We start from the raw sequence: 14482 nt of genomic DNA, 5'->3' as shown, positions 1-14482 counted from the left end.
ACATTAGACATAAACCAGTTTAAGTGGTCAGAAACTGGTTTAAACCTGTAACAGAACAGATGTTCAGTGCACATAAACCAGTTTGAGAATGGCTGAAATTGATCTGAGATAAACCTGGTTGAATGTAGTATCAGACTTAACTGATTTGGCTCAAACCAGTTTATGCAATGTCTGTCCCAGACCCCTTGCTGGTTTAAATTAAATCAGACTCCCTCAGCATCCCAGTATGCTCTCAGGGCTGGGTAGGGCTCTCTGCTCCACACCAGGACTGGCCCTCCCCTCTGCTCCCTGGCAGCAGCTCCAGCAGTCTCTGCAGGCATCTGCCTGGCTTCTGCTCCCCCTCCCCTCCCCACTCTCTGCTAAGCAGGCATTCCCCTTCCCCCACTACCCCCCTGTCCCTCACAGACATCGCTCAGCATTAACAAGCAGACCACATGGTGGCTACCTCTGAGCTGTGGCACATGGGACAAAGGCAAAATCAACAGATATCTGGTAACATCCCTCTGTGTTCTTAATGGGGTGATAAACACTGAGTTAGGGGTGATAAACATTCCTGGCTGGGCTGTTCAGGAGAGGGGGAACCCCTCCCTAATCAGAGCATCCTGCCTGGGCCAGGCCCAGGCCTCCTCAGCCCAGCTCTGTGAAAGAAAGGGAGGGCTGCTCTAGCACCCCCTGGCTTCTAGCCTGAGCTGCTGCAGGCATGTGCCTGCATTTCTGAGATGCCTGGCAACTTACAAACTGATTTAGCCTAGCCAGGTTAGATTTCAGTACACTATAAAGGAAAAACCTTTTCCCCTCCTCCAACAATTAACTGAGGATGGGAATAGAATGCAAGTGATACAGAAAGATGAGGAAAGGGAGACAATAAAAATATCTAGCAGCTTTATTGGGTAGCTTCCCTACCCACCCCTTGAAAGGGGAACCCTATTCCAAAGGGTCTGGTTTGCAGATGCACCGATATCACTGACATCCCCCAGCTACCAGCATTGGCGTCTCTCCCATTTGCTTCATTCACTCATCTTAATCAAACCACTGCTCCCAAGTCATTTATTTTTTCTGTTTAGCAGTAACACATTGATTTGCCAGTGCTAGAATGCAGCCTGTCTGATGAGGCTCCTGCAGCACTTCTAACAATTCATTCACTAAAACAGCCATTCATCTCTGTGCCTTGCTGTGTTTCTTTATGTATCATGCTGCATGACCATGCTTCTTAACCTTCCCTCCCCACCCCACCATTTCCTTGTTGCTTCTTGCAGTGTTGTTTCACGAGTGTCTTTTTCTGCCTCCTTCCTCCATGCAATCTCTGCATCTCTCTAGTTTTTTTCTATCTGCTTTCTCTTTTATTTAATCTGCTCTCTATCCAGGTATTGGTCCTACTGATGACTCCTGCTGGGAAAAGCTATGATTATAATTATTGAGAATACATTCCTGGGTGACATTATTAGTCTGTCTCTTACACTGATGAGTGTCTAAGGGCTCAATGGCCTGATTTTCAAAGTTGACTGATGTCATGGAGCGTTCTAGGATCTCAGCACCACTGAAAACGATGCCCTTGTTTGGCATTAAAATACACAATTTGAAGGCTTATCTATTTCAGGATTGCAGTTTTGTATTGAAAATCTTTTGAGATGAAGCTTGTTCATGATATTCAGTATTTTCTTTGATCCAGCTGATCAGAAAATACCATTAAAAGACTTCCTGAGGTATTTCAGCATTACTGCTTTGAATTGAAACAGGAAATGCAGAGGCAAGTGCAAATGAAATTTGATTTAAAAAAGGAAAATGCTCAACAAAAAAAAATCACTTTCACGTTTTAAATGCAAACTCAGTGACTCTTATAGCCAAAGTGCTTTGCTTGTTTCCAGTTCTCAGCAGTCCACCTTCTTGGAGTCAGTTGCCTCTATAGAAAAGTTATTCTGCAGTATGCATTATGCATCTCATACTGGGAGAAACCAGAAATGGAGTTACCAAGTGGTCCCCAGAACCACTGCTCCTAAAACATCCTCCATTAGGGGTGCTGGGAGATTCTAGGACAAGGGAAGATGATCTTAACTGTTAGACCTTGACTCCATACAATGCCCAATGACTAGGGAGACAATGGATCAATGCCATCACGCATCACCTGCACACACTGCTCATCAACAGCTTTATTCAAAATGGAGACAGCTTTGGACTAGCTCCAACAAACAGGGGAGCTACAGTGAACATTATTTTTTTTCCATATTTATACACCTTGGTTTATGCTCATTAACTTTTACCCCACCTTTGTCCCTCCTTTGTTCCACCCTTAGTCATTCACATTCTAAGCTCTGCCTCTGTTTACTGTTTATTTCATTAGCATGGAATTACCTATGCATTTCACTTATTTACATATCTTTTTGCTATAAGTGCATGCTTAAGACCCTGATGCCTCTTCTTCAGTCACTTGGGCAGACTTCAACCAAAGCCTAGAAGCTTCTGGAGGCTTCTTTACCAATCACCATTCACCTTTTCGTATATGTTTATCTTGGATTCTATTACCAGTTACGTGTTGTCTTTCACATTCCAGTCTGTTTTACAGTACCAGGTTGTACCATCTCCACACTCCTAAGACTTCACCTCATTTACAGCATGCAGACTTACACAGACTCACTTGCTGCTTTTTTCAGAAAATGGTTGACACAGTTACGATGGCTACTTAGCATAAGCATTCATAAGCAAAATCTGCTTTATCTCCTAATGATACATAATGATCTATATATCTTACAACATTACTATATTGTTAAGAAAATGCTTGCCTAAGTGGCTTGCAATGTTACTTTTAACACACCATTCTGCCTTGTGGTTAGCAGCTCTGGTAGGCCACAGATTATAGCCTTTTATTCAGCTGCAAATCCAATGCTCCCCAAGATCCAAATACTGCCACCCTAACACTAACTAGTGCTCCTAAACTATTCCCTATACTGACTGCTGTTTTAGATCATTGCTAGCATGCCATACAGCAATTTCAAATGGAATAAGCTGGAGCAGAGTGGCAATGAACATTATGTAGTCAACCCACTCTGCATTGGCTGAAGGTGAAAAGGCTGGGACTGATGTAGGTGTGAGATCTCCTGCAATCATCCTCCCACATGTTATCCTATTGACAAACATATGGCATGCTTTTGTTCAAGGCCACAGAGGCAGACCACAGTATGAACAAACATCACTTTCTAAAATAAGTGCACTGAGTATTTGGAGAATAAGTTGCTAGTCTAATCATTTTTCATCCCTTTTCCTTCTCTCAACATGGCAGGCTATCTCAGAAACATGGTCCAGATATTGCTGATGACAGCAATGACAACATCACCATCTTCACGCGCATTCTGGACAGGCTGTTGGATGGGTATGACAACAGACTGAGACCTGGGCTTGGAGGTCAGTTTAACTGTGGGGACTTAATTTTTTTTCAATGAATGGATTGAGGAATAAGTGGCTAAGACTGCTTATTTCCAGTCATAACCAACCTGGCCATCTTGGGAAGACCTGTTCAAGGAACAAAGGAATAATTCATTTTTTCAAAGTTCCAGAAATGTGAAGTCTTATAAAATGCCTTTAGCATAAGTATGGCATAATATAACAAGGCAGGGTCATGAGTGAGATAAGGGATATAGCCAGTGAAGAGGACTGCACTGGTAAGATGACAGTGTTATTTCATAAGGCAAGGATACCTGGACAATTTTTAAGGGGAAAGGAAGATCAGAAGAATATAATTCTTGCCAAGAAGATGGCTCCTCTGAACTAAGGGTCTCTACTGCAATTCAAAGCAATAGGTTTCAACTGAAGTGCCCCAGAAATGCAGACAAGGTTCTTTGGGTGAATCTGATATCCTTTATTAAACCAACTTAAATAGTTGGAAAACAATTATTAAGCAAGCTTTCGGGTTAAAAAATCCTTTGTCAGGCTAAGGAAGTTTCAGCAGTTGGTGTGTGCTCTTCCTGGATGGAATGCAAAGAGGAAGAGTACACACCAACTGCTGTAACTTCCTTAGCCTGACGAAGGGTTTTTGAACCCGAAAGCTTGCTTAATAATTGTTTTCCAGCTATTTAAGTTGGTCTAATAAAGGATATCAGATTCACCCAAAGAACCTTGTCTGCCTATGTCCTTAGACCAACACGGCTACAATCTACACCCCAGAAATGCAGAGAATAGACAAGTACATCCTTATATTACAGCCAGCTTTCCCCATAATATTCAGTACAGGAAGGAGGAGGTGGGAGTGGGGCAGTGATAAATTAGCCTACAACCAGAAGGCTTGTACCAGGCTCTCACAGGATTTCAGTGGCCGCAATTTCATTCCATAGACTACTGCTTTGGTATTGTTTCTTACAACACCCACTGGGTGCATCTACACAAGATGCTATGTTATTGTAACGATAAGTTATGGTGATGTACTTCGTTGCTATGGTGATGTAGGATTGGCTAAATGTAACACTGCTGTTACATCACTGTAGTGATAAGCTATGTCACCATAGCTTGTCGCTACGGTGACATAGGGTCAGAAACAACCTGTGCACTGCTGGTACTGCACAGTACCAGTGGGTACTGCACAGTCATTTAGTATCTGCTAAAGCAAATGCTAAATGACCATTGGTGACATGTAGGGTTTGCATGCGGGTGCATGTGCACCCCATGAGCATGGTGGTGCACCCCCTACAAAAAGGTGCCAACACTGCCTCACCTGCAGGGAGTCACCACTCGCCACCCCCCGCCCCTCCCTCTGGCTGCCACTGCCACTACTGGCAGTATCTGCGAGTGGTCGGCGATCACCAGTCGATGCTCACCACCCCTTTCCCCCACTGCCTACAGCGCCACAGCTGCCTGCAGGAGCTCCACGCTTATCATCTCCATGCTCCCACTGCAGCCAGTACCACTGCTGCCTGCTGGACCTCGCTGTGCCCCCCCAGCCATCGGGGCACATGGGGCTCATGTAAATAACTGTGCAATACCAATTGCACAGTCAAGGCCACAAGTAGACGGGCCCACTGAGTCTGAGTTCTGCTGAGTAATTTTGTGCAACTCTCAAGCTATCCATTTCTCCTCCAGTTTGCCCTACTGAAGGATGCTGGGAGTAAGTTAAATCATTGAATTACCCTGCATTCCTTATGGGAACTTGTCCTCGTAAAACCTGGCACTGGGCCACCTGTGATCTTCCCTAATATCCATTGCTATTACTTCATTCATTACAGCCACTTCTTCTGGGAGTAGCTTTGTATCAAACAATGCTGAGTCTCTTCTCCACTCTGCTTTAATCTCTTTGGCCTCCTACTTGGGAACATCAAATTCCCCTTTTCCAATACTGAACCCTAAAATGTCAGCCCCAACTTGCCTCTCCCACCCATGTGCTGCTATTGCATACCTATACCCCTCCAAAAGTGCCTCGGCCCCAAGCAGAGATTATCCAAGTGCTTTCTGATCAGCTTTTCTACCTTTAAAAACCTGCCTTATATCCTAGCTCATGTACTGAAGAGCTCATGTACTCCCCTGGAATTAACCACAGTCCTACTAAAAGCTTTGCTTCCTTGGATCTCTTTGACAGTGTATCAATTCAAATGAAATGCATCTAAAAGGGGACTTAGGGGACATCTACAGCTCACTCTGGACTCAATAATGAACAAATCCCTAGTGCAAACTATTAACAAGAGGACTCCCATGGGTCTCAGAGCCTGAGAAGTTAAAATCTTTCTAAACATATCTTTGGTATATTGTTTTAGCTCCTTCAACAAAGTGGTTAATGTAATGAATTGCCCTTTCCTGAGCCAGACCCAGCATGTACAATCAAACCCACCCTCACCTCTGCATTCCCCTCACACAGGATTCTGTAATACCTGCGCCTGACAGGAGGTTCTGAGAGAAGTTAAAAGAAAGCTCTTGGCAGCCTAAAGCATGTGCATCTGAATGATGTACCCTCACCACACTCAGCTGAGTTGGTTCAAGTCTTCTGCCCAGATTTGGGCTCCTACTTGTTGCTGCCACTTCAGTGCAGGTCTGTCAGGGCTGCCTGGATGGAGTGCTGAGCAGAAGACCTTTTAGTCAGGATCCTGGAGCTTGATAAATGAAAGCTAATGATGTAATGGCACACTCTGTAAGAGCAGGGGGAGACATAGGTATTTTGGGATGACAGTCTACAAAAATGAATATAAAGACCAAGATTGTATGGGACCTATAAGAAAGAGCCAATTTGCTCTTAAATCAGTTACTGCTATGTTGGTATCAACCCCAATTGCTTCAAAACACCTTGATTTAACTTCAGTAATGTCTGAGTCATCTGTTTGCTGACAGACACATCCTCAGCAGCCAGGATATATAGGTTCAGTTCCCAGCCTTGCAACTGACTCTCAGCTTGGTAACATGAGAGTCTCTCATTGCATCACAGTTTCACATTTTACAAATAGGATAGTGATGCCTGGCCCAGCAGGGTGTTGTGAAACTGTTTGCCAAGCATTCTGAGGGCCTCCAAAGAACAGGGGTGGATTAAGATTGCCCTGGGCAAACAAAATTGGAGGGCCCATCTAGAAGTGCACCAATATATCAGTTACATATCATATCAGCAACGATAAAAGGAAAATTAATGTTATTGGCTTTTTGTGCTCAGTGTAGCCAATAATGTCACCAATGAGTGTTGCACATGCCATTCAGGTTCACTAAGAATTGTTATGAGCTTTGGAACAGCATAGCAGTGGATTAAGATTTATTGTGGCCTTGGGCAAACAAAATTGGAGGGCCCATCTAGAAGTGCACCAATATATCAGTTACATATCATATCAGCAACGATAAAAGGAAAATTAATGTTAACAGCATTTTTTTCCCAGTGTAGCTGATAATGTCACCAATGAGTGTTGCACATGCCACCATGGAGGTGGCCAGGAATGCAGCCAGGCAGCTTGGGGAGCAGGCTCCATACAGTAGGTCTGTTGGGGGTGGGGGGGAGGGGAGGAAAGATTGAGGCCCCGATAGTGAGCGAGGGAGTAGGGCAGGGATGGTGAAAAGGACTCCCAGGTGGGGCACAGGGGGAGCCAAGGGCAGGTGGGGGGGACACTCCCGATGCTGCACGCACCCTGGGGGCATAGAGGGCATGTGCCCCTCGGATTTATGCGTGGGGCCAGGTCAGGCTGCTCCTGCAAGCTGGGGACTGCACCGGCCTCTTCCTGGGGTGGGGGCTGAGAGTGGGCCCAGTGGTGGCTGCCCTGGGAGCGGTGACCACGTGGGGGCCAGGGTGAATGTTGGGGTGGTTGATGCCCTCAGAGCATCAACCCTGCTGAGGCACTCTGCCCTGCTGCCTCAGCACACAGCTACCGGGGAAGGCAGCAGAGCACAGTGCTGTGGCAGGGGCAGTGCTGGGGGGCTGTGGCCATCCCCAACATTACCCACTGATTGCCTGATGGGCCCTGATGGCCCCTGCTTGCTGCCCACCAGCAGGGAGACAAAAATGGTGCCAAAATTAAAACCACGGCTTTCTCTCCCCTGCTGATGAGCGAGTGGCAAGCGGAGCCCTGATCAGCACCGAACCCTGGGCTGGCCCTGCCCCAGGCATTCATCAGCCTATGGGTGCATGGGGTAGCGCACATATGTGCGTTGGGGGGTGGATGTGTGGGGTGGATTGAGCGGTGGATGCAGGTGCTCAGGGGTGGCGGCGCACACGTGTGTGTTGGGGGCAGGCATGGGGTGGCTGCAGCAATGGGTGCTGGTGTGTGGGGGTGGCACACACGTGTGTTGGGGGTGGGGTGGGTTGAGTGGTGGTTGCAGGTACATGCGGGTGGTACACATGTGTTGGGCCATGTGTCCGTGCACAGTGGGGCAGGAGATGCCCAGCCCAGTAGGGAAGTCGCAGCTAGGCAGTTCCTGCCCCACAGCTTGGGGCTCCAGCTACAGCTCCTGGCCCCTTCCTCCAAGGGCTCTACCTGCCCGGCCTGGAGCAATGAGTAGCCCCCTGTGGGTGGCTGGCCCAGTCCAGCTGAGCCCCCAGGGAAGGGGCTGGAGCTGGAGTTCGGGGGGCAACAGCTGGTCCTGGCTGGCACCTGCTGCCTCGTGCTGTCCCAGCGCTAACAACTTCCTGGAAGGGGCAGTGGGGGCAGCAGGATAGGAGTAGCCACTGGGGGCCAGGGGCTGAGGAGCACCAGGCACTGGGGCACAGCCCCATGAGGGGCCTGGCAGGGCTGCCTGGTGGCATGGGTGGGTACAGGGCACAGGATTCCCCATGTGGGGAGCACCACTGGGAGGAGACGGGGGCAGCAGGATCGGGGCTGCCCTGAGCCAGTGGGGCAGTGCCTAGGGCAGCACCTGGGGCAGCTCATCCCTCCTGGGACCTGGCCATGGCTGGAGCCACCCACACTCCATGGGCCCAGGCCCTGCCCAGGCCTCCTTGCCATCCGTTTGCCCCCCCCTCCCAGCCTGGCCTCACCCCTCACAGCTCAGGGCACGGGGGAGGGGGGCAAGGTCTTGTAGCACAGCTCCACTGCAGCCACAGGGCCGTATGCTTGGTAGGGGTACCTGGGCTCATGCATTAATTTGCCTATGCCAAAGGAAGGCACTAAAGCAACATAAAGTACTAATTATTCATTATCCCTGGAAACATACAATGATGGATAGACAAATTGCCAGATTTTTGCCATTGACAAGATATTTTGTAGATAGCAGTAGCTCATTAAGACAGTGAAATCTCATTAGAAAGCTCCAGGCAAAAATAGCTGAGGTCAGGCCTTTTGAAACAGCTGAAACGGGTCGGCTCATTTCCCTTCTGCCTCTGGGATGCGAGTTGACTGGAACATGGAAAAGACTGGAATCTGGAAAACTACAAATAACCTAGCCCTCTTGGCAGTCACCATTCAGGGCATGTCTGGAATATCAGAGGCTGCTCCTCCTTACACTTGAAGTGCACAGGTAAAGCTGGAGCAGGCCCAGGACTGACATAAACAGGTTTACAGCCACTGTGTGGGGAAGATCTTGTAATGCCTGTTATAGCTCTTCCTAGTTGACATCAGCTTTGTGACTCCTGTTAGAGTACTAACTTTAACATTTAGTGCAAAAAAAAATAAAGCCTATAGGTGAACCCATTACTTCCTGGAAAACTAATACACCTAAGATAAGTGCCCTCACATCAACCACTAATCTAACTCTGCAGCTGCAATGTAGCTGCTGGAGAGGAAGGATTTGAGGGACTTTTTATCCTTCATTGGTGTTTCTGCTCAATGTCTTTGCAAGATTTTCATTAAAAGAGATTAAGTTATTAGACAGGTCACTTCACTAAGGTGAGCAGAAGGTTTGGTTCAGTGCCACCACCCTGGAAACTGTACAACTGGAGTGGGAAGCAGAGCTCGAACTCAACTTAGCTGTTGAATTCAGAAGCAGACAGGACATCTTTTGGGAAGGGTTAACAGAGCTGTTTCTTCTCAAAGAGGAGACATTTTCCATAAGGAAAGCTGTTTAGGGGGACTTTAGATGGTAATGTCATTGATGGAGGCTGTACTGTCTTCTGGGTCTTGTATAGCACCAAGCATAGAATAAAATTGAAGAATAAGCAATGTAAAAGGGAAGGCGAAAAGAAGGGATGGAATGCTTGAGGAACAGGAAAAAAGAAGGAGAGCAGGAGAGAGGCAGACACCACAGTTTGATTTTTTGCTATGTGAAATATTTACAAACTAGCTGCAAACAGAGACACATCTGAAAACACTTAGTCAGGATAGCAAGTGCTGAGCACAGCACATGAGGCTGAAAGCCACCTGCTTTCAGCTGAGTGTTGCTCCAAAAGCTGAGGCTGCCCGTCTCATACATCCTGCATAACCTTTTCTGAGCTGTGCCAGGCATCAAGCAATGTTTGCTATGCTTTGGGAAGGGATTGTGTAAGTGGCAAAGTGGCGACTTTTCCCCTAAAGATAGCATCTTTGCATTTATTTTGTTATTCCCTCTGTTTTTCCCATCTGCTCCCACCCACTCCAACAGTTTCTACACCACAGCAGTTCCTCTTGCTGATATGTCAAGAAACATCACTTCAGCAAAACAGTGCCAAGTTTGGTCTGAAATAGTGCCTGGCATTACTGGGCCAGAACTGAGAGTCAGGGCCTGAGAATGGCATTGTTGGCAATATTGCTTAATTGCCTCTTCTGTCCATTGAGAATACTGGAGCAAGGCTCAGACGTTCTAACATGCTCTCAAAAGGGAACATGACTTGTGGTTTTAGTGACAGACTGAGATTTGGTGCTGAACTGCAGGAGTACAGAGAACCTGTTTTGTGGCTAACCAGAGTAATGTGCTCCTGAGGCCCCACCCTGGCTCCTGTGAAGATTTAGAGAAATGAGTATTAGACACATAACAGCAGTCCCTGCTGGAGGACTCAGCAGCAGCACTGCATAAGCTCTGCAGACAGTCTTTCCTGCAGCCCTGCTGAAGGCAGACCCTAAAAGTACCAGCCCTGTCAGGTCGGGGTTAGCGAAGCAGACTGACCTTCACAAAAATACTTTCAGTCACTTCAGATCTCCCTGCTGCCCAAATCCTAGGGATGTTGACTACCCAGCTACATTTCACTACCCTCCTCTCATCTCCTTTTGCCACCAGCTGGGTTGTGAGTTTAGGGTGCAGGACAACCCCGCTGAAGCTGATTAGCCATTGTTCATGTATTTTGGAGAATACTTTGTGAAAATCCTGCAGTGTGCACTGGGATAAGAATTCCTACAAGGAGCTTGGGGCATGTGGTATTATCCTGTTATACTCCTTTCCTTTGGATCCAGGGATAAATCCTCTTTTCACTGGCAAATTCTCTGCTCCCTCAAGGAATTCCCAAGTGGTGGGGATTCAGGAACATACTGGAACTGTAGAAGATGCTGCTGCTTGAATCAGAAAGAATAGGCTCCTAATAGCTGCTCTAAGACTATCTGCCTCCCAGCATCATTAGTGCCTCCTGTGCAGCACTCTCTGTCCCTGCCAGGCCAAGGAAGAAACATCTGGCTCTAAGAGTTAAATTTGGGTGTTCTGCAGTAGCAACACAACCCTTAGCCCAGCTCCCGATTTAAAAAAAAAACAACTTAAGGTGTAGTCACAGAAACAGATTTCTTAATAGGGTCAGAATTAGGAAAGGGGAAAAAAGGAACAGAAGTGGACCCTAAGGGAATGGAGACATCTGCTGAAATGGCCAATCTTGCAGGAAAACAAATCCTCACAGTAATAAATTTTTTTATGGACAGTGTTACTTTCCACTCACAGACTAAAGAGCTGTCATCTTCCTGGGCCTCTGTCCCTCCTTACTGTAACATGGAGTTATGAGATTTGTGTAGAGCTCATGGATTCTCTTATATTGGGGGTTCTGTATCAATGTCAGACACCAAACTTGAGTTTGAGTGCGGGGTTTGTCTGTCTTGTTACCTTCAAGTTAAACTAGAATTCCAATGGATCAAGACACAAAACTAATAGAGGGTTATTAAACCCTGAGGACCCTCTATTCACATGGAAATTCCCACAGAAAAAAGAGCTGTCTACCTTCTGAGCAAACAACTTTTTCAACTGTGCATTCCAAGTGCAACTAACCAAACTTGTTGGGGGGGTTTGATCAATTGCTTGGGGGGCAAAAGAGGTGCAACTTCACATATACTACACCTCCAAGTCTCTCTGCAACCACCTTCCTTAACATCCACCATCTCACTCATCCTGGGAGGTTACTGACATATACTTGGGGTCTCCCCACCTCATCTCTGGCTCTTCGGCCTGCTTCCCCGCTACGGCTTCAACTGTTACCTCTCTTCCAGCACATTCTCTGCGTTACACCGCGCCGGACTTGGACCACCTTTGGTCTCTGGTCTTTTGGCTTTGGGTACTGCCCCTTTTGAGAGTGATCATGGCTCAACATTTCACTTAGATTGAACTCCTCGCTTTTCTGCTCAGTTGCAATACCTGCCCCTTTCACTTCTATTTGCTGGATTCTTTCTGTCACTGTTAGCATTCTCGCTTCATGCCTGTTGGCAAGTTCTTCCAGTTTCTCCCTTAGTCGGTCCATCTTCTCCATATGCTGGCTTATCAGCTGGCCCCATTTCTGATCCAGACACCCCACAATTGCTATCTGGATCTCTTTCTATATGGGTGTGGGATCTACCCCTGAGGACCCATCCATCATGATGCCCTTTTCCTGCTGCACTGGTCCCATCTCATCTCTTGGACTCTGTAGACTCAGGTATCTGGGTAGTTCCCTGTGTTCCTGGGATTTCATGACCCCTAGCCATACAGCCTCTAGCTGTTTCTCAGTCTTCATTAAGGCTTTTTTCAAATCTTCAAATTCTTGAAAGTGGACTTGGCATTTGGCTTTAGCTGTGCCTATATGTTCTGCCAACTGTGCCCCCAGTGCAGCCAGCTGCTCTTGCAGCATGTTTGTAGCTTGTAGTATCTATGGCTTCCCCTCTGTTTCAATGGGTGTTGCACAGTATACGGGGTCTAGCACTCGTGGCTGTAACTGATCTCTGTCCTCACACAGAACCACTTCTCTGGCAAGCTTGCTTCTAGCTGGGCCTTCAGGGACTGCACCTCTGCCCCAAACTGGTCCTTTTCTTCCCCCAGGCTTGGCAGCTGAGTTCGTAAGGTGTCACACTCTTCCATTCTGGCTTTTATCTCTGCTTCAAGGGACAGCATCCAGTCATACAATGCTTTGTAATTTTCCATGCATCCCCTCACTTTCTCCATTTCCTTTGATATACCCTTCCCCATCTCCTCTGACTAGGTACGGCTTTCAATTAATTCTTCTTGCAGTTTTTGCACAAAGGGTTCTGCTTGGATGCATCGTTGTTGCCAACTCTCCAGCTCTTCATGCACTCCTCTATCTGGTCCTCTTGGCTCTGCAATTCTTTTTGTAGGGCCCCTACAAGACCTTTTGACACTTCCAGCCATCATACAACATCTGTCTGTTCGTCTGTCTGGGCTATGCAGGCTTCAGGAGACCTTGTCATCCATGCCGTCATCTCCTTCTGCATTTTCTGCAGTTTCTCCTCCAACTTTTTGCACTTCTCAGCCTCATTCATGATGAGCTGCTCCAGAGCCCAAGTATTTTCAGCCTCCACAGCGATCAGGTGCTTGATTTCCTTAGACCTTCCTTCTTTCTTGCTGGATTGTACCTGCAGCTCTAAAGCAGCCACTTTTGCCTCAGTTTGCTCATTTTTTTATTTCATGACTGCCAACTCCCATTCTAAATGGGCGGTTCTTTCCTCCATCTCATCTATTCGTAACTGCCATGTGAAGGCCTCTTGCTTCAGACCTTCCATAGTCTCTGCCTCAGCCATAGTTCTCCCTTTGCCTTACTTCTTTCTTGGCCTGGACCTCAAGTCTTCCCTCTTTCAGTCTCTAACAGCAGGCCTTTCCACCTTCAGCTCTTCCTCCTGAGCCTTGGTGCCACTGCCTTACAATAAACCTCTCCTGGCTTCTATTCTGGCCCAAAGATTCGCTTCCCTTCTCAGGGACATAGGTTTTTTCCCTGCTCATGGCCGAGTTTCTGGTCAATGCACCACTTTGTCACAGCATGGGTTCCCCAAGGATGGCCGTGATGACCCTAGGGCTCTGTGACTGTGCTTGTTCCACCCTGCGGGCACTTTCTAATCTCGTCTGCCATGTCTTGGTTGAAATAATAAGTTGGAAAGCTGCCCATGAGGTTATGTGGTCATGGTCCTGCCGAACCCCACTAGATCCTGCTGTTCTTGGATCCCTTGCTGGGTCTCACTCAAAATTAGGGCCTCGCAGGACACCCAAAGCCATATGAGCTAGATGCGTGGCTCCAAAATCGTCCCTTTACCACACCCCATGCCTCGCAGGTGGTATTCAAATGTTGTCCCACTGAGGCCTTGATCTAGCTCAGCCTCCTGTTGTCACTGGGCCCTTGGCCCCTGTTTGTGCGCCCTCGCTGGCACTGGGCTCTCCACCCTGTAGTGTGCCCCAATGTGTGTTGAAGGAGGCAAGCTTCTCCTTCAACAACATGTGCCTCCTAGCTCCAGATACTTTAGGAACTCCTAGAGCCCATCAGTCTTACCAGCAGCAGAATAGGCATCCAAGCATCTCTGAGTAGCGTTTCTGCATGAACTTCTTTCCCCTGGCGGCTGACAGAAAACTGACCTCCTGCCAGCCCCATCCCTGGGTTTTATATCTGCCCAGGGCCCTGTTTCCTTCCGGACAGCTGACCAGGTTCAGGTGCCAGATAATACCCTGATTAGCTTACTGCCAAGGGAACCTGCAGCTGTGGAGCCCTGCCTAGCTCTCAGGGCTCCCTAACTAAGCTGCCTCTGCTCTTGAAGGAGCAGGTACACCTTAGTGCCCTGCGACAGAGGTATATCTGTTTGAGTGGGTGGTTGGGCCTAGAGCCCCCTTCTCCAATTGCTACTGAGCCCGTGGCTGCTTCAGAGCAGGGGATCACTTCTTGCTGAAATGCCCGTGCAGGTTTCCCCTTGCCCCCAAACTATCTCAGGCTCTCTGCAGACTCAAAAACAGACAAGGTAGATTTCCC

At 47.7% G+C, this 14482-nt stretch overlaps 1 protein-coding gene across 1 annotated transcript in view; it reads left to right on the top strand.

Moving 5' to 3' along the window:
* Positions 1 to 14482, top strand: part of LOC102381815 (gamma-aminobutyric acid receptor subunit alpha-3-like) — a 165301-nt gene that overhangs the window by 8499 nt on the left and 142320 nt on the right. Inside the window, exon 2 of the mRNA XM_006027532.2 lies at positions 3275 to 3396. Within this exon, the coding sequence (XP_006027594.1) occupies positions 3275 to 3396 (122 nt within the window). The remainder of the gene's footprint in view (positions 1 to 3274; positions 3397 to 14482) is intronic.

This window comes from Alligator sinensis, unplaced genomic scaffold (genome assembly GCF_000455745.1).
Source record: "Alligator sinensis unplaced genomic scaffold, ASM45574v1 scaffold879_1, whole genome shotgun sequence".
Taxonomy (NCBI): domain Eukaryota; kingdom Metazoa; phylum Chordata; order Crocodylia; family Alligatoridae; genus Alligator; species Alligator sinensis.
Note: the sequence above shows the minus strand (reverse complement) of the source record. Positions and strands in the feature narration are given on the sequence as shown.